This window comes from Musca autumnalis, unplaced genomic scaffold, assembly GCF_047663935.1.
Source record: "Musca autumnalis isolate F117 unplaced genomic scaffold, ASM4766393v1 scaffold_2, whole genome shotgun sequence".
NCBI classification, from domain to species: domain Eukaryota; kingdom Metazoa; phylum Arthropoda; class Insecta; order Diptera; family Muscidae; genus Musca; species Musca autumnalis.
The window spans coordinates 103395243-103416969 of record NW_027411755.1 but is presented as its reverse complement, the minus strand read 5'-3'; the positions used below and the strand labels follow the sequence as shown (position 1 = coordinate 103416969).

General features: G+C 34.0%; 1 protein-coding gene across 1 annotated transcript in view; it reads left to right on the top strand.

The window, feature by feature from the left end:
• LOC141394375 (uncharacterized) overlaps positions 1-21727 on the top strand; it is a 360060-nt gene that overhangs the window by 157018 nt on the left and 181315 nt on the right. Inside the window, exon 3 of the mRNA XM_073968640.1 lies at positions 12766-13498. Coding sequence (XP_073824741.1) covers positions 12766-13498 — 733 coding nt within the window. The remainder of the gene's footprint in view (positions 1-12765; positions 13499-21727) is intronic.

Below are 21727 nucleotides of genomic sequence, written 5' to 3'. Positions count from 1 at the left end.
TTGAAAAATAAAAATTATAAACAAAAATCTCCAAAGGTAATTAAAAAATAATAATATCAATAAATAACGAACAAACAAACAAACCAAAGCAATTGAAGTGCGTGTATTTTACGGGTATTTTATTAGTAGTATTTTAGCTATATTTTAGCACAACAATATTTTATTTTCAACAGATTTTATTTTAATTTTTTTATTTTCAAATGCCGTCGGCAAAACAATATTTACAATCTATACGGAGCGAAAACGGGGTACGCGACACGTTGTAAATGACCACAGAGAATATTAAAAGACGCCTGTTGTTGTTTTTACACAATTATTCTTCAATAATTATTTTTTTTTAAGAATATTTAATTTCGCAAGCACTTTTTCACTGTACGTGGTTATTTTTAATAGAAACAAGATGATCATGGTAATGAGATGACGTGGTGGACTGTATTGATGGTGATGATGATGTTGATGCTTTGTCAAATGAAAAAAAGGAGAAACAATTAACTTTTTTTATCGAGAGCTCGTTCGTAACCTGCTACGAATGGACCAATATTTACGCCAATGCGCGAAACTATGCGAAGCCCAAAAACCAATAAATAAATAAAAACACAATTGTGAGGTTTTAGTTTTAAAAATTAATGGCAATGTCCGAGTTTATTAATAATGATAATAAATAAGGGTTGGTAAGTCGAAGGTCATTTATAGTGATATTTAATTAATTCGCTTTCGAGTTGAGCTTATTAGACCTATTATATACATTGAAAAATTAGGAGTCTACCGAAGTCCTACACATTCAACCATTACGCTACGTTTCACGGGTGGTTAAGCCGATCTTCAGGCATATTGAATGTTGTTTTTCTGGCAGACGAAGGCAAAGCTTGGTAGCTAGTATATATATCGCACTTCATTAGATAAATGCATATGCGAAATTATGTCAGTTAATTGATTCCAGACACAGGATTCCAGATACATCCGATAACTCAAATCCAAATTTGGTACCACTTAGTACTATTCGTCTCCAAAGTACGAATTTCCAAACCTATCTCTATCAACACTCCAACAGCAATTTTAATTCCGAATTTCACGATTCACTGAAATCCAAATTGTGCCAAATTTAGTACCATTTAGTACTTTTCTAACCCATAACTAAAAATTTCCACAACTTTATCAATCCTACACTCCAACAGTATTCCTTATTCCAAATCTCGGGATTCCAGCTATATCCGTTCACCCAAATCCAAATTGTACCAAATTTGGTACTATTTAGTACTATTCGTACCCATGAGTACGAATTTCCACAACTACCTCATATTACACGCCAACAGTAATCTTAATTCCAAATTTCAGGAGTACAGCTGTATCCGATCACCGTAATCCAAATTGTACCAAATTTAGTACCATTTATTACGTTTTGTTCCCATAGGTCCGAATTTCCAAACCTACCTCTATCCAACACCTCAACAGTAATCTTAATTTCGATTTTCAGGATTCCAAATGTATCAGATCACCCAAATCCAAATTGTACCAAATTTGGTACCATTTAGTACTTTTCTTTGCCATAAGTACGAATTTTCAAAAGTATCCCAATCCCACACTCCAATAGTAATCATAATTTCAAATTTCACTATTCCTGCTCTATCCGATCACTTAAATCCAAATGGTACAAGATTTGGCACCATTTAGTACTTTTCGTACCCGTAACCAAAAATTTCCAAAACTACCTCAATCATACACTCCAACAGTAATCTTAATTCCAAGTTTCAGAATTCCCGCTATATCCGTTCACCCAAATCCAAATTGTACAAAATTTAGTACCACTCAGTACTTTTTGTACCCACAAGTACGAATTTGCAAAAGTATCCCAATCCCACACTCCAATAGTAATCTTAATTCCAAATTTCACTATTCCAGCTCTATCCGATCACATAAATTCATATTGTACCAAATTTGGTACCATTTAGTACTTTACGTACCCAAAAGTACGAATTTCCAAAATACCTCTATCCAACACTTCGACAGTAATCCTAATTCTAAATTTCAGGATTCCAGCTCCATCCGTTATCCCAAGTCCAAATTGTACCTTCTTTGGTACTATTTAGTACCTTTCGTACCCATATGTACGAATTTCGAAAACTACCTCCATATCTCAAACCTACACTCCAACTGTAATAGTAATTCCAAATTTCAGAATTCCAACTTTATCGGTTCGCCCAAATTCAAATTGTACTAAATTTAGTACCATTTAGTAATATTCGTACACATGAGTACACATTTTCAAAACCACTTTTCGTACACTTGTAGTTCGAATTTCCAAAAAACCCTTTGGTACAACTTTCTAACTCTCCATCAGTGAACCTCATTCCAAATCCTAGCTCTTCGCGTTTGCCTATTACTAAGGGTACCATATTTAGTACCGTTCTAGTTCGAATTTCCAAAAATCCAGCCTTATCTGACACCTTCCGGCCAAGAGTGACTCTCACCCAAAATTTCAAGATTCTAGCTTTAGCCGTTTAGTCTGGGCGTTGATTATCAGTCAGTGAGTCTGTGAATCAGGGAGTCAGTCAGTCATCATTACTCAACCCTTTTATAAGTATAGATTAGTAATTATTTTTTTATGTTTTTATCAGATGAAAAACTTTCTATTGAAAATCTGTTAGAGTCCTCGTATAACGATTCAAGCAATGCAAATTTTTTAGTTCTTGTTCAAGAGAATATTTTACAATTAAAACAAATATTTTTTTTAATTTTGTATGAGAAAAAAATTGTCTTTGTCGTAAATTTTTCGTGATACCATAAAATAACCCTACGACAACGATTACGCCAATGACTACAAAAACGTCTACGCCGAACAATTGTTTTGATTGTAAAAACGGTAGGCTTGGTTTTTCTTCTGGATTAAAAGTCTAAACATGATCTACTAACAATTCTATTATTTTTTACAAAAAGAATTCTTTAAAATTCAATTTCGGATACGACTACGCCAACCGTAATATGGCTGATTATGATCACGCCACTTGTCGTCCGATGAGCTGGAAAAGGTTCACTGCTACCTGTAGTTGTTGGCATTTGTGTTGGCGCATATTCCTTATTTGGCTGCGCGTGTTGTATCCTGATCATTTGTAATTGCATTGGCTGACTATATTGAATGTGCACGCAGAAAAATGTATGTTAGAAAAATGTTTGGATCCAAACAAATATATGTTTGGGACCGGTTGCAAACAAACATAATATGTTTGGGTCCAAACAAATATATGTTTGCAACATTTTGTAACATATCTCAATTCGATATGTTTGGGTAAAACATATTTTTTATGTTAGAACATTTTTTTCATGGGTGGAGAGTGATCTTCGCCTAAAATGGCAAAATTTTCAAATAACTAAAATCGGCTGAGCCAGGCTGGGGCTTGAACCCACGTCCTTGAAAAACGCGTGTTAGTGTTCAGAGCCAAACTCATAACTTTCAAAGACTACGCTAAGAAGCGTTTGTCATGAAAGTCATACAATTGCTGAACAAAACATTCAGAATTGTAACAAGTAAGAAAAGCGTTAAGTTCGGTCGGGCCGAACTTTTTATACCCTCCACCACAAATTTCAGCCATTTCGGTGGATTAATGTGGCCACAACCATCAAAATACCGAAATTCGGAAGGTACCGTTCTATGGGGGCTATATGATGGCGTGGACCTATACCTACAAATTTCTGGGGGAAAGTTTTATACGTCTAAAGAAGATTAAATACCAAATTTCAGCCATCTCGGTGTGATAATGAGGCTAAAACCTTCAAAATATCGAAAATCGGGATATATCGTAGTATGGGGGCTATATCAACACGTGGACGTATATAAACATTTTATGGTAGAAATGTTTCTTAGCCTCTGGAAACACAAAATACGAAGTTACAACCAATTCTTTGGTCAAATAGGTCTAATACATTCAAAATATATTAAAATGACGCGTACTTTATAAGGGGCCTTATGTGGGGGCTATACCAAAACGTGGACCTATATAACCCAACTTTGGTAGGAATGTTTTCTGGCCTCTGGAGACACAAATACCAAATTACAACCAATTCTGTGGTCAAATGGGTCTAATACATTCAAAATATATGAAAATGACGCGTACTTTATATGGGGCCTTATATGGGGGCTATACCAAAACGTGGACCTATATAACCCAACTTTGGTAGGAATGTTTTTTGGCCTCTGGAGACTCAAAGTACCAAATTACAACCAATTCGGTGGTAAAATGGGACAAATATCTTAAAAATTCCTTAAAACGTCAATCCGTTCGGACGCTAGAGTGATTTCCACAGACGGACAGACGGACGGACATGGCTATATCGCTGTAGAATTGCACATTGATCAAGAATATATATACTTTGTGGGTCTACAATGATTATTTCGAGTAGTGACAAACTTAATATACCCCCCATCCTATGGTGAAGGGTATAAAAAACAAATTGCATTTGAAAGAGTAAAATTTAGATGATAGCGAAGCCGTCGCACATCCGATATGTCTGTGGAGCCTTTACCAAAGGAGAAACGTGTCATGTCACATAGTGGTTGCTGTGTGGGTTCGAATCGTCGGCTTTCATTCTCCACTTGCATTATTGATCACACTGTGAACCGAAATTTTGGGGGGGGGGGGGGTGGAAAATTCCTATTGGAGATGAAAGCCCTTGTTGAGTATATACAGAACCCCGAAGGACAGATTCGCCGTGAGTCGAACTTTCGCAAGTGTAAAAAGTTACGTAACTGAATTTCAAGTGGGTTTAGGGTTCTACTGGGACAGTATGTGCTAAGTCAAATCGAACAGAACATTTTGTGTCTTACTCTTATCCTGCCTTGTTGTTTATGTCCTTGTTGTTGAAAAAGGTATAAAAATATACTTTAAAAATTCATCCGATTTGGCTAGGGCATATCACGAAAATAATCTTACGCCGACATAACACATATTGTCCCAGTAGAACCCTAAACCCACTTGAAATTCAAGAAATGAAATTGAAAGAAATGTATCCTCACAAACGTTAAGAAACGTTTCGAAAATACGTTTTTTTTGTTCCAGCACCAAAGCCGCTTAAAATGTCTAATGCATATTAATCATATCTGATTGACAATTTTAATAGCTTTCTAATGATATACATATACGGTTAATCGGTTCAAAAAACCGGATAAAAATTTTGTTTTAATATCAGAATAACCGGTTCCGTAATTCGGATATCCGGATCTTTATTCCAAAAAATTATTAAATTAAAGTGCTTAGCAAAACGAGATGCAACAGTTTAAATGACTCCGAGAATGCTCGGTCATCAATAGGTTAACAACAATATATTGAAATAAATAGATATAGGGCTGTCTGAGCAAGATTCGGGTAAAAGTGAAAAACGACCGCTTAAACAAGATTTTATCGAATTTATGTCTTTGGTAACCGTACCTAAAATCTTCCGATCCACATTTTTGTAGAATATTTCGAAGCGAAAAATGTCATCTTGTACCACTTTTATTACGGTTCTTGAAATAAAGGACGAAAAGGACATTGGAGGAAGCGAGTTAGAAGGTCGAAATGTTCTACGAAAAAAATCCTCATTTGATTTGACTGAAGACATGTCATCTTAAATATAAGCTTAAACAACAGCGAACAAATATATAACGCTGATTCCATATGGCTTTTAGGGTCTCCAGCAAAATATTCATCACGCCATATCGCAAAAGTTCGACTCACGGCGAATCTGTCCTTCGGGGTTCTGTATATACTCAACAAGGGCTTTCATCTCCAATAGGAATTTTCCACCCCCCAGACTTTGAGCTCCATTTTGTTGCACAGTGTCATCAACCTTTACCAAAATTACTTTGGCGGTTTCGATGTAGCATCGTATACAGTTTAGTGTGCAACAAAATGTATAACGCTAATAATTTACACAAAGTGCACACACACACTTTTTATGCGCATCTGATTTTACTATCAACCGTGAAAAAATACATGGTCTAAACATATTTCAATAAAATCCATCAAAACCGTGGGTGGAGCATCCCACAGTATTTTTGGGATAAATCGGATACAGTTTCCATACCGCTTAACTTTTTAAACCTCTGTTTCCGCAAAAACGCGAGTGGTGTGCCTCTTTCTTAACTGAAAAAGAAACGACAAGAAATTATCCGGACGCCGAAAAACTAAAATATCGCGGGGTACCACGGTTTAACCGGCAATCTTAAAAACCTCGATAGGTACAACGTGTTTTTGCCTATGTCTATTCATTAACGCGGTCATAACTAACGCGCAAATTAATTTGCTAGATTTTTTAGCTTTGTTTAAAATACTTAATTTGATCCAGTAATATAAAATTTGATATTTCGGTTTATAAAAATAATTTATAATCATCAAAAAAACGTTTACAAAAAAATATTTTGAAAAATTACAATAATTTAATTATATTATTATAAACATCAATATTAATCAATTAATATCGAATATAACCATTTTCATTCACATTTCCTAAAATTTTACAACACTGTCAGTTCGATTGGAAACACATTACTCTTTGTAACAGAAAGTAATGGTGAAGTTTAGGGATCGATTATGGATAGCAACTCAACAGTAGTTGCGTTGCCAGATGAGAAAATCTTATAATTACTGAATCGACAGAAATTTTTGTTAAATCCATTCAATATCAGTGTTTTGAACCTTCAGCTATTAATTTAATTGTAAAAAAGTGTGAATTTCAATGCGGAAATGGAAATTTCTATTATTAAATTTGCTGTCGGCAAATCGACCCCTTAAGCCATTGGGGAAATACTCCAGACTTAAAAATAATCAAATGAGATTGAAACTTCAACCAAAACAAACAAAAAACATAGAATGGCATGCGCAGGGGAATTTGAAAACAATTTTTTTCAACTTTACAGAACTCAATGAGTTCTTAGTTGATGCGTGCTGTTTGGCAACTGAAATACCATGGTTGACTGAGATATGTCAAATGGGGTGGGAACGGCCAACGAGGTATTTTATTTTATATAAATAAATTATTAAATATAAATAACAAAGAATGTCATTATCAATTTATTATCTCTGAAAATTAATAAATTGAAAAACAAGAAATATTTTATACACAAATATAAAATATTGTATTGTAAAATTATTCCTTGAATTTGTTTTATAAATTACACTGTGCAACATTTTTAAGGTGATCTTGTGCAAACAATTCGAACTGAGGATTTTTTTTAAAATACAGACCCAAACGACAAGAAACCCTAGTTGGGTTTTGTTGTGTCAGATCCAGCTCGGATTTTATGGCCCCATCTAAACATGGTTAAATATTGAGTTTTTAAAGAAATTCGGGACTATATCTCTGAAACCAATGCGAATCTTCTTCTGACCTCTGAAGCAAATTTGAAGATAAGGACAAGAATACAATATTTGGAGAAATAATGAACTCGAAAAACTACATTTATTGCCTCAAATTTCAAAATATGTGCAAAAATTCCACAATTTTTATATATTTCGCACCGTATCTCCAAAACCGTTAATTTTTGCTGAATATTTTCTTTTTAAAAAATATTCCCTGGAATGTGAACATGTCATTGTTGTAAAATGCCTCTATGCCGTTGTTTTCAGTAAATTTTTCAACGACGATTTAATAAAAATGTCAATACTGTAGTGAAATCCGAAATGCGAGCATAAACTGTTGGTGTGAACTGTGTTTGAAATACGTGTCGCAAATGATATGATGCAAAATACCGCTGAAACAACATGAAGTAAGCATTTTAGAGTTTCAGAATGTTTTAAATAATTGTTGAGAACTTTATTTGGAAGACTTTTGCTAAAGGTCACTTGTTTCAACTCCCAATAGTTTAGCCGATACTGACCAGAATTTCAGCAATTATGTAAAATTTTCTATATTTTATAGATTTTGATGCCCTAGGTGGAGTTTTTCTTGTGTGGTTTTTTCAAAAGATAAGTTCTACTAGTTAAGGGCTACAATATTGCTAAAGACAGCAGGGCCAAATTCCTATTCGTTTCTGAGATAAAGGCCTGATAAATGCAAAAAAGTGTAGATTTAGCCCGATTTAGATAAGGCCATAAAATCCGAACGGGATCTGACAGGATAAAACCCTAGGGTTTTTGTAGTCTAAATATGTACTTTCAAAAAATCCGTACTAGAAGTTGTTTGCATTTTCAGTGTTGCATAGTGTTATTAAAACAAATTTACTCATTCTATATTAGGGATATTGTGACTAAATGCGGAAAAAAACCTTGGAGATTTACCACGATATTAGATGGTGACACATCAAAAATCAATAATTGGATTCGTATTTACACCAAAACGAGAAGTCTTTGCAAAAGGAAATTATTTCGACTATTCTCACTTTGGCGTTTTAATGAGCAAAACAGTGACTACAGAGAAAGAAAGGTGTAAATGTTGCATAATTTGTTATCTATACACGTGTGTAAAAGCCTCAAAAGAAATTGCTGAAAACGTGTTTTAAGGTTGAAAATCATATGGAAATATATATGGAAATTTAGTTAGCTTTACAAAATGGGGAAAACCAATGACATCGGTTGAAAAGTGCGTAAGTTATGCCATCTTTGGTGTTTTAACTTTTTGGTTTTTCCTTTATAAAAGATTGGTACCTTGTGCGTAATTATTAAGTAGATAAATTCAAATTAGAATCATACGCCCAAAGCTACCAATTTTTATAAAGGAAAAACCAAAAAGTTAAAACCCAAAAAATGCCACAACTCATCTATTTTTCAACCGATTTCATTGGTTTTCCCCATTTTGTAAAGCTAACTAAATTTCCTTCCTGATAAGATAAATTATTACGCAGTTTGGTGTCTTCTATGCAGCCTAGAGCACGAGGAAAAGCATTTTCCTGTTTTTTAATGTGTGTTTTGTCACACTTAAATCACTATAACTTAACCATTTGTTACCCGATTTTTTACAATTATTGCTTGTTCAAAAGACATGATTTTCAACTTTTTAAATAAAAAATAAGCCATAAAAGCCCGTTGTTAAAAAAAATTGCTGTCCGTTTTAAGTTGAAAATCCAAGAAACCCCGTTTTTCACTACATTTACCGTTATAAAATCAAAAAACGAAGTGACCCAAAGAAACCAAAGGTATTTTCGTCTTCCATGGACTCTCACAATACCGAATTTATGCATCAGAACCCCTGCAAATTTTCACTGTTATTAATAAAGAATTTGGACATTAACATATTTTTACATCTTTCGCAACATAAAAATTCACTGTCGGTGCTAGCCTTTAGACTACGTCATCTAGAGTTTCGTTTAACACTAAAAATAAAAAGAATTTATGCTGCTTGTGAGAGGAAGTTTGACTAGGCTTGATCTTCACCACGTGAAATCGGATCTTTCCGTCACATGTCACATTGAGATATCATTAAGCCAGAATTTGTCATAAAGTTAGCCAAAGCGGTCAAGAGATAAAGGAATTTTAACAGCGGACAATTAACAATTTCATAGTGCAGTTCCAGTTCTAAAATCGCTACATTTCAATTTTATTTAAAATATTAGTGAAATTAATGGTGAAATTTGGCAATAGATTATACTACAAAACGAACCGAGTTTTAATGATGGTACAACAAATTATTAACTGTACAGTCTAGTGGATAAAAAGAAATCCCCCATCCGGCGAGCTAAGCCGCAGCCACTCCAACTTGTACCAACTCCACTGTACATGGCTGTTACATTTATGACGACCAACGTGGGGCAACTTAACTCTGTAGAAGATTGCATTCTGCGCATCGGTATCCCGGAAGGCATGGCGCGTTGTACAGGAGCAATATAGAAGTTATAGAAGTTACCAATCGTTTGATATGATAATGCAATCAAAAGGAAGCATATTCATGTAAGGCTATATAGCAACGTAAATATTTTTTTCCTTTTTTGTAAGCAAAGCTCATTGATTTCGAAAGGCATAGTCCAAATTTAAATGTTTTCCCCAAATTGTATAGCCATACTTACTTTCAAAGCAAAAAAAGCCGTTTTTCATAAACAATAAATTTTAATTTAAAATAAACAATTTATTTTATATGTTTATTAACAAAATATGTTAATACTATATAATTTTATATTTTTTTATACTTCTAAATAAAACTAGAAGACTATTAATGTTATAGAAAAATATATTAATTGTATTTCAGATTTCTACTCATAAACATTTTATATCTGAGTAGAAAATTGAAATACAATTAATACATATGTATTTTTATAACATTAATAGTCTTCTAAAGAAAGATTTAAAAAAATTATAGTTTGCAACATGTTTTAATAAAAGCTGTTCATGCATCTTAAATATATTTAAAAAATATGTACGTAATCTAAACATCGCGAAGATGAAACCAATGACAATGAAAGCAAAACTTTACATATATGTTTGGCGGTTACCATGTTATAGCAAAAAACAAAAAAATATATTGAGAAAATTTTAAAACACAAGGAAAAAAGTGTTGTCACGGCGTGTTAGTGTTCGGAGCCAAACTCATAACTTTCAAAGACTACGCTAAGCGTTTGTCATGATACAATGATTGAACAAATATTCAGCGGTGTAAAAAACAAATTGCATTTGAAAGAGGAAAAGTTTGGTGATAGCGAAGCCGTCCCACATCCGATATGTCTGAGGAGCCTTCATTACCAAAGGCGAAACATATCATGTCACATAGTGGTGGGTGTGTGGGTTCGAATCGCCGGCTTTCCTTTTTCAGATGCATTATTGATCATAAAGCTCGAATTCCTACGAGAAATTAATTAAAAATTAATATTTTAATTTTTATTATTTTCTGTCGAAAATATTGAGATTTTATTAATTTTATTTCAACAGTTTACCTACGATTTAGAACTACCGAATGTAGCGTATTTTCCAAAAATAACTATTGAAAAATAAAAATTATAAACAAAAATCTCCAATGGTAATTAAAAAATAATAATATCAATAAATAACGAACAAACAAACAAACAAACCAAAGCAATTGAAGTGCGTGTATTTTACGGGTATTTTATTAGTAGTATTTTAGCTATATTTTAGCACAAGAATATTTTATTATCAACAGATTTTATTTTAATTTTTTATTTTCAAATGCCGTCGGCAAAACAATATTAACAATCTATACGGAGGGAAAACGGGGTACGCGACACGTTGTAAAATGACCACAGAGAATATTAAAAGACGCCTGTTGCTGTTGTTTTTACACAATTTTTCTTCAATAATTATTTTTTTAAAGAATATTTAATTTCGCAAGCACTTTTTTCACTGTACGTGGTTATTTTTAATAGAAACAAGATGATGATGGTAATGAGATGACGTGGTGGACTGTATTGATGGTGATGATGATGTTGATGCTTTGTCAAATGAAAAAAGGAGAAACAATTAACTTTTTTTTATCGAGAGCTCGTTCGTAACCTGCTACGAATGGACCAATATTTACGCCAATGCGCGAAACTATGCGAAGCCCAAAAACCAATAAATAAATAAAAACACAATTGTGAGGTTTTAGTTTTAAAAATTAATGGCAAATGATAATAAATAAGGGTTGGTAAGTCGGATTGCCTGGTTTGCACAATAGCGGAGAAGCGCGACTTCGAGATAGAAGAGACGAGAGTAAGTGCCAACGATCATAACATAAAGATGGTGGAGGCGTTGGCGCCATTTGCCACTCGTTGAAATCTGTTGACATTGACGTTGACAGATCTAAACGACGTTAACCCTTTAAGGACTAAGATACGTCAACCCTTTTTAATAAACAATAATACTGTGATACAAAAGTTCACATAATTTCGGTTTTGTGGGAGTCCATGGAAGACGAAAATAACTTTTGTTTCTTAGGGTCACTTCGTTTTTTGATTTTATAACGGTAAATGTAGCGAAACCCAGTGTTTCTTGTATAACTTTAAACGGGCATAACTTATATTTTCCACAACAGATTTCTACTGGTTATTTTTTATTTAAAAGGGAAGAACTGTGTCTTTCGAACAATCCATAGTTTTTTAAAATCGGTTAACACATGTCTAAGTTATATTGGTTTAAGTGTGACAAAAACGTGAATATGATTGTAATTGTAATTTTTCTACTTAATAACTACGCACAAGGTACCAATAGGAAAATATACAAAAAACCAAAAAGTTAAAACACAAAATATAGCATAACTCATCTATTTTTGAACCGATTTCATTGGTTTTTCCCATTTTGGTAAGCTAAATTTCCTTCTTGATAAAAGAAAAAAATACACCGTTTGGTATCTTTAACGCAGCCTAGAGCAAGAGAAACATAATTTTCCACTATAACTTAGACATGTGTTAACCGATTTAAAAAAAAAACCATGACTTGTTCGAAAGACATATTTCTCCCCTTTTAATTGAAAAATAAGTAGTAGAAATCCGTTGTGGAAAAAATAACTTATGCCCGATTAAAACTGAAAATCCACGAAACCCCGGTTTTCGCTACATTTACCGAAAACCAAAATTATTTTCGCCTTCCATGGACTCCCACAAAACCGAATTTGTGCAGCAGAACCCCTGCAAATTTTGCGTGTAGCACAGAGTAATTTGAATCTAAAATATTCAGATATTATAATCAAGTAATTAATATATTCTGTGTTCATATTTGAACCATAAATTCCGCTTTTCATTTCAATCAACAATTAGGAACCGAATTTATGAATGATTAAAAATAAAAACTTTTTTTTTCGTTTCTTAAACTAGACTAGGGTCTATACTATGTATTGTAAATAATCTATAAAAATTATTGTCTTGAATATTTTCAGAATTTGTCGGAGATCGAAATTCATTTCAATAATATCATTACGGCTTCTTGGAATAAGTCAGCATCTGAAAAAATGGCAGCAAGTGCACTTACAGAACTATGTAATATGTCAAAAAAAGATACATATTATATAGAAACAGATCAATATAGTAACCGCGAGAAGGAACTATTAAGGAACTCTCCATCTGAAACTGTTGAAAAATGTGATAGAAAAGAAAAAAGTCAGGTTGATGGTCAGTTTTTGCAGCAGAATGATGTATGTGATTACTCAAGTATAGGAACAAATAGGAATTTAAAGCAACAAATGGAAACAGCTGCAGTTTTAATGGATATTAGTAAAAATGTATTATCACCACAATGCTCAAAGCCGAAATCGCCCAGCTTTTCCCCAAAGCTATGCTCCAGTATTAAAAATTCTGTGATACCAAACGACCATTCAGTAGACACGAAGTTACCTGCAGTGAGATCGTCTGAAATGGAACAATGTTCCTCATTTTTGGGCGATTTATCGAGTCATTCAAAGCGGCTGGACCTGTGTAAAAATGATGATGATTTGATTTGCATAAAAAAGTCCAAAAATAAACATAGTACTAAAAAAATTCAAAACTTTCAAACAGAAACAGGTGTAACATCTGAAGGACGCGAACGCAAATCACCAGACAGTATTACTTCAGAAGAACTTGGTACGGATGCAGCTACAACACAATTATGGCAAGCTCTAGCTCATTCCGCAGGTAAGGAAATAAAGCTATATATCACGTCATTGTTTCATTTTAATCTCCCGAGTTAATTTATTATTCTTTCTTTGATTTTGTTTTTGGGCACATCGGGCGTAGCATTTCACAAGGAATTGTGTCAATATTTAAAATATGGTGAAAGTCTTAGCTTGCCATTGATATAACATTTTATCGTACCGTAAGCCTAGGGAATATTAAAGGCGTGCATTGATGGAACTGTTTGTATCAACAAAGCAAATACAACAGATACATACCAGTAACTGTTTGTATAAAAGAGAGAATGAATTTAACAGTTATGGTATTGTTTTATGTGTGCGAACTCACCCTACCGTAAAAGAGAGAAACAGTTGTGTGTTGTACAACAGCGAGTAAGATCAGTATTTGTTTTTTCGTTCTCAAATAACTGTGGTACCACAAATATTTTTCAAATACTATAAGTACAATAGATGGAAAAACTGGAGTTGTGTGTTTTATGGTTGCTTATGCATAGCAAACACATAATTAACAAGTAAGCAAGGCTATAGTCCAGCGACGACCACAGAAATACAACCAAAGCGAAGACATGTATGAACGTATGAGTGAAAAAAGCAACAACCACATTATGTTTTTGTTTGTTTTCATTAATTTACACTGTACGTGAGAGAGAGAAGCAAATGCAAAAACAACTCAGTGGGCGCCCTCATTATACGATCTAAGCAAAGAAGCTCGACCCTGCTATAGTCGGACGGGGCCGACCATATGATAACCTACACCACTACCCCTGGGAATTAGCTTTCAACAAATCACAATTCCTTTATGGAACAAAGTCTCTTCTCTTATATCAATGAGTGCACCCCGATTCATATTGGTTCAATGATGTGGGACCTACAGTTTATCGCCGTGTACGAACGGCATGTCCTAAGATACCACTTGTAGAGAAATGGATGAAGTACTCAGAAAATGTCGCCAACATTACTGAGGGGTTGAAAAATTGATGTGCCTGGCCAGGAAATGTTTGCAATTTTCTTTGAACATCAGGTTTCTTTTTGGAATACAAATATTCCCAGTTACAATGACACTCCTCCAGTTTATTGAACACTACAAATGCTATATAAAAATTGTCAATTTTAAAATTCTGAAATTATTGAAGATCTATCGTCCAAAAATTGTGTACTTGTGCCGTACTTATGCTTGCTAATGCACGCGGTTTTGTGCCTTTCAGGGTGATATCCTTGTGATATAAACTTATATATGAGTGAAAGACAAACAAATTTAGTTACCATGAAGGCAAGGTTTGCACTATTATAATACGCGAACTGTTGTAGTTTACCAGTAACTACGACTATTGCTTGTTTTTGAACAAAGCTAAAAATTTGCCAAAAAAATTTAATATGCGTGGAAGTTATGACCGCGTAAATTAATACAAATAGGTAAAAACACGTTGAAAGTAACGAGGGTTTTTACGTTGCTATTCGATTGCTGGTTAAACCATTGAAATGACCGACACCTGTCCAAAGTAAAAGTAGAAGAATACAAAGTGAAGATTACACTTCTAATGTATCACTTTTCAAAATTTACACTGTATCCACCTTAATTAAAGTTTTCGCGACTACTCATAATTTGATATGTATATTGACTATGTAGTCCACACAGCATCACAGTAATTTACTGCCAAAGCCAACATTAAGAGCAATATTTTTTCTAAGAAACCTATTTGTTGGGTAGAGTATTTACAATATTCTTTTGAGTGTGCTGGTACCCCGCGAAATTTTAGTTCCGGATCATATAAATCAACTATAGAGTGAAAATCCATCTACTAGAACAGCGGAAACGGCTAATGCAAAAATTAAAAAAAATTGGCAACTGTGGTGATGTTATTTTCAACTCACAGAATTCGACGAATTCTTAGTTGATACGTGCTGACATGTTGCAGAATATTTTGATTTTGGTGTTTCTTTGGAAAAGCCGAAAAGTGAGTGTGATTCTCATTCATATGGGAATACTATACACTTAAAGAGTTCGGGGTTTCTCTTAAAAGGCATCATTTCAAAAACTAAGAAGCCAATTGATAATTCCCTTTGCCGGGATGAAATCATGATATTGGTAGCGATCAGTAAAATTTTGCAACACTGTCAGTTCGTTTTGAAAAACATTACTCTCTGTAATAGAGGGTAATAAATGAAGTTGAGCCAATGGGGAAATACTCCACTCAAGCAATCAAATGATATTGAATCTTCAACAATAAACAAAACAAACAAAAAACAGCGGAGGCACGCGCAAAGGGAAATTTGTTAAAAACAAAATTCCAAAAACAACCTCACAGGCAACTGTGGTGATGTTATTTTCAACTCACAGAATTCGACGAATTCTTAGTTGATACGTGCTGAAATGTTGCAGAATATTTTGATTTTGGTGTTTCTTTGGAAAAGCCGAAAAGTGAGTGTGATTCTCATTCATATGGGAATACTAGACACTTAAAGAGTTCGGTTTTTCGCTAAAAAGGCATCGTTTCAAAAACTGAGAAGCCAATTGATAATTCCCTTCGCCGGGATGAGAGATTGAATCTTCAACACTAAACAAAACAAACAAAAAACAGCGGAGGCACGCGCAAAGGGAAATTTGTTAAAAACAAAATTCCAAAAACAACCTCACAGGCAACTGTGGTGATGTTATTTTCAACTCACAGAAGTCGACGAATTCTTAGTTGATACGTGCTGACATGTTGCAGAATATTTTGATTTTGGTGTTTCTTTGGAAAAGCCGAAAAGTGAGTGTGATTCTCATTTATATGGGAATACTAGACACTTAAAGAGTTCGGTTTTTTCGCTAAAAAGGCATCATTTCAAAAACTGAGAAGCCAATTGATAATTCCCTTCGCCGGGATGAAATCATGGCATCAGTAAAATTTTGCAACACTGTCAGTTCGTTTTGAAAAACATTACTCACTGTAATAGAGGGTAATAAATGAAGTTGAGCCAATAGGGGAATACTCCACTCAAGCAATCAAATGAGATTGAATCTTCAACAATAAACAAAACAAACAAAAAACAGCGGAGGCACGCGCAAAGGGAAATTTGTTAAAAGCAAAATTCCAAAAACAACCTCACAGGCAACTGTGGTGATGTTATTTTCAACTCACAGAATTCGACGAATTCTTAGTTGATACGTGCTGACATGTTGCAGAATATTTTGATTTTGGTGTTTCTTTGGAAAAGCCGAAAAGTGAGCCAATGGGGGAATACTCCACTCAAGCAATCAAATTGGAAAAAATGTTTTTGAAAATATTGGATTAGAGGTTAAAAAGTTTAGCGGTATGGAAGCTGTATCCGATTTATGCCAAAAATTGGTTGTGAGTGTACATCCACGGCTCTTTATAGATTTTATTAAAATTGGTTGGTTAAAATTGTTTGCCTCTGCCTTCACCAAAATTAATACTTCAAAAAAACTTTAACGGTAGCGGCACCGAAAACCTTTTGACAAAAACGTGGAGAAGCGACCCCAATAATACGCTATGGCTTCACGTAATTGGCAATAATGCATAAACTGGACTTCTGTCATGATAGGGACAATCTGTATCATGGGAGGAAAATGTGGTTCTCTACTCAAAACTCATTATATATTCGGCAGTAGGTCCGTTATCTAGCAGACACGTTTTTGCAATTGGCATCAGGGGGAAAGGTCAGTAGTTCATTTTCCATATGTAGGCTACCTTGCCGGTATATGCCCTCCAGGAAATAAAATATAGACCAAAATATTTTTTTATTTTTCATACAAAACTAATGGTCCATTTCACCCGCTAAATAATATCATATAATTATCCAAAATTGTAGGCATCTTCTTCTACGTAAACTCTTACCTCGTGCATTATTGAGCTATAATTGTGACCTTTAGCGTGTTTATGACAACACTACAAACAATATGAGAGAAGTCTCCCTTGTCCCGTATGGGATGTTGTGGAACAATGTTTTTGTTTTTTTTTTCAAACAAATAACTGGGTATATTAGGCTGTAAATCTGTTATCTTATCATGTGCGCTAACACATTTGACATCAATAGAAGGGTCAGTGTTCCTTTTTCAAGTAGAGCTTACTTGCCGGAATGTCTCTGCCAGGAATAAAGATATAAGCTGTATATTAAAAAGTTTCACAATTTTCACACAAAAGTTGTGGTCCATTTAACCCTCTTAATATTATCTGATCATCATCCCATTTTACAAATTTCATTTCTGTCATATACTTATTTAAAATATTATGTTTTGGTCCATTTCACCCGCAAAATATTTCACGATCATCACCAATAAAAGTAGGGAGCTATTCTGGTCTGAACCCGACCTCCATACAAAATTTCGTGACGATCGGTCCATAATTGCGGCCTGGATTTTGATTACAATTTCTAATGGACAGACGGACGGACGGACACACATCTCAAAATCGCTTTATCTCGTCGAGATATGAAAATTGGTATACCACATTGGGGGTCTCCGACCAATATTTTGCGGTGTTACATGAATTTTTACCAGAACAAACATATAATACCCTTTCCACGTAGTGGTGTAGGGTATAACAAGTGAGCAAAGGCTACAGTCGGGACGGGGCCGATTATGTGATACCCTACCCCTTAGGGCATATTGTCCGACCTTCATCAAACCCAATATGCGCCTTCCTCTCTGGGGATCCCAAATTTTCGTGGAGATCCGATCAAAATTGCTACCAGTAGCGTGATTACAAAAAATAGAAAAATGGGTTGCATTACAAACTATTGCGATATCTCAAAATTGTGACCTTAGCGTGATTTCCTATTACGATATCTCCGTTATTTGGCCACATACGCCAACCTTCTTTGCATCATTGTATAGATGGGATTTCTACTTTCATAGTCTTCAACAAACAAAAATATTACCAAAAGTATTAACAGGTAATGTTGTTTAGGAGAATATGATACATTTCTTATATTCCAATCATAATCATGCTAAATCCGTCCAAGAAATCACCTCTCGTAATCTATGAACTGTGTAAAACATCGTATACCGCGCCGAGAGAAAGAATGTCAAAACAATTTACGCCACTAATTGAAAGAATAATTAAAGATATCGATTCCAGTAATCTGGTTTTACATAAAATTATGTAATATTTTTGGCTTTACAATGATAACGTTGTTTAATTGTACATATGGCAAATAACAAAATTCCTTTGCAATTCCATTTGAAAAAAAATTTCGCGAGCACATCTACGATTTTTGGTATAGAGTTAAAGGAAAAAATCTGATTTCAAATCTGCTCGCGTTCACGAAATTGGCCGATGCGCGCAAAATTTATAGCGGTTTTTATCCTCTTATAAAAAAAAATATTTTAAAATTTCTTATTTTTTGTATTGAGAAATTGTAATCATATATCAGTAACAGCATTTGATATCCATCCGTAGATGCACCAAAATTTCCAAAATGTAAAAACACATTTCGCGGAAAATCAAAAAAATTAAAAAAATCTGACAATAAATTTAAATTATACTAACTCTGAGTCCGTATAAACCTCTAAAAACTAAATTAAAAATACGTACAGAAACTAGACAACGCGTAAAAAATGTGAAACCAAAATTATAAACATTGGCTTTATAAATTGCATATTATAACAACAACAAAAGAGAAACAACTCATTGTTGGAAAATATTGATGCATTTTTTGGTTTGTGTTGAAAAATTAGAAAAAAAATATTTGAGAGTTATCCAACTATTTCGCTAAAATTTAATACATAAATTAAAGTATTCTGCTAAAACTTTATCAAAATATATGGTTTACCATCGTGAAAGCATAAATGCTTACTGTGATAACTTATACGGATAGGAAATTAAGAGTAATATTGAAATTACTATCATTTAAAAGATTTGAAAATTAAAAAGCCTGTAATTCGCGAATTAGTTAAAGTCGGTTGATGCGCATCCGATTTTAGATAAAGCGAATCAATATCTTTCAATATTTATGCATATTTCGATGTTTCACTCAGCGACCATGGCGTGCCTCCAGTTGCATCATGCACTGCAAAAAACCTTAAAGTTGGTACAAGTCGCGCAATGTGCATACGATTTTGATGCGCATCTGGTTTCATCAGCGCCCATCAAAAATACGTCAATATACACCTATTTCAAATAGATTCTTCAAAAACCGCAGATGTGCCTCTGTGCCTCTCTGTTTTTTTATGACACGTGTTTTCGCAAATATTATAATCCCCAGTAAAGGATTCCATTTATGTACAAAATTTTAAAGAAAATCGCGGTTTATTACGCGGATTTGTCAAAATATATTTTTGCTGATTTTCCGATTTTCAAGGTATGTATCTATATTCGCGGTTTCAGTAGATGAATTCGATCGCGGAAGGCTTCATTAGAAACGTCGCGTAAAAAAACTAAATTCACGCGGGGTACAAAGGGAATTGAATGACACTTGTAAATTTTAAGCGCAAAAAATAGGTTTTTTTTTTAAAAAATTCACGCATCAAATATTGGTGTTTAGACTCCAATTACTAGGATGCTGTAAGGAGCACACTCATGAGATATGCACCAAACGACGTAAAATCACGAGTTCTATAATCGTGTTATGAGTTTGGAAAATTATCTTCTTGCGCGTACGGATTATTATAAAAATTAAAAAAACCCCGAAATTCCGTCTTCAAAATGTCAGCATTAATTTTAGGTGGATGCAGTGGATATATCGAAAAATCATACACTGCTATCTTATTGTCCATGGAGTATTCTGTGATTCATTCTTTCGGAATAGGTCTATAAAATGTAAGGTTAAGCCAGAAATCGCATGGGAACATCAAAAAACTTGTTGGCTTCAACCCATTTTTACCCATTTTTCTACATTGATGCCAACACAGCTTCCACGAAAATTAATGTTAATGGTCGACATTATGGGATCCCTCCTAAAACACTTCATTTTAAAGAATTGTAGTCGCACTTTATAGAATATGTTAACAGTTCGCGAATTCTGAAAGGGTGAAACTCGGATTCATCGATTGCAAAACATTTTTGTTATTTACCATATATTAATAAAATTTTACACGAAGAACCAACCTGAAAAGGCAATCAAATTGTAATTTTTTCACAAACAGCTTTAAACAATTAAACCACCCCTTTCGCATTGACAACGCACAACAGTTACAAATGGTATCACCACCAATAACTGTTTGTAACAGTTTGTGCGAACCAGATGGAAACAGATATGATACTCTCTTTCTCTCTTTACCAATTCATACCATAACTGTTTGAAAGAGTAACTGCAACAACCAGTAACATAAACTTCATTACAATCATCTATACTCACTGATTTTTGAAAAACATCAAAACTGATGCATTTAGTCTAATAATATCTCTATACTGATCGATCACCACGAAATGGACATAATTTGTTACCAAGAAATATATTTTTGTAGATATTGATAACCGGTGTTTACATACTAACTACTCTTTTGATTATGTTCAGATCGCAGATGGGTCTCCTTTCCTTATGTATTCTCAAATCATTGCTCTACAAATCGTCACGGAGATATTGTTCGCTCAGAGTGGATCGTAGAGAGTAATCTTGGTAGTGAAACTTCTACCTGGAACTATGTTTGCGTAGTCGAATATAAGTGGGGGCTTTCCATAGGAAGGCCTTGCATCATGTTCCACTTTTAAACATAAATCACTTGTCTGTCACAACCAACACACATTTCAGTTCTTTCTTTGAATACGCAATTCGTGGGTATTACGTTCTTATCTTTTTTGGCATAAAAAGATATTTTGGTATTCTCGTCGACTTTTATTCATTAAGAATGAATCACGGCCACTAACTGCCTTTTAGACTGGGCGAGGACATTATCAATAGCTATAACAGGATTAGATGCTTCCGCATTCCTTTATGTGGATGACTTCATAATTGTACACTCGTGGACGTTGGCCTAGAGTGGAGTGGACTGTATAGTTTCTTCTGATAGCGGTGGCAACTCCCACGCATGTAATTATAACCAATAAAAGCAGATTTAGCAGGTTAAGGTTAAATTTGTGCGGTTGAGCAAAATAAGGCTTTATTTTTGTTTTCTTAATGCAACGACTGTTTTAATCCAAGTGAACAAGATATCATACATTATGTTTTGTGGTTGAAGACATTTTGTTTAAATGGTATTACATGAAACAAATGGAATTAGATACAAATGCATTTAAAAGAATGAGTGAAAGCTCTTTTAGTTCATAAGTGAAATGTTACCAGATTGATA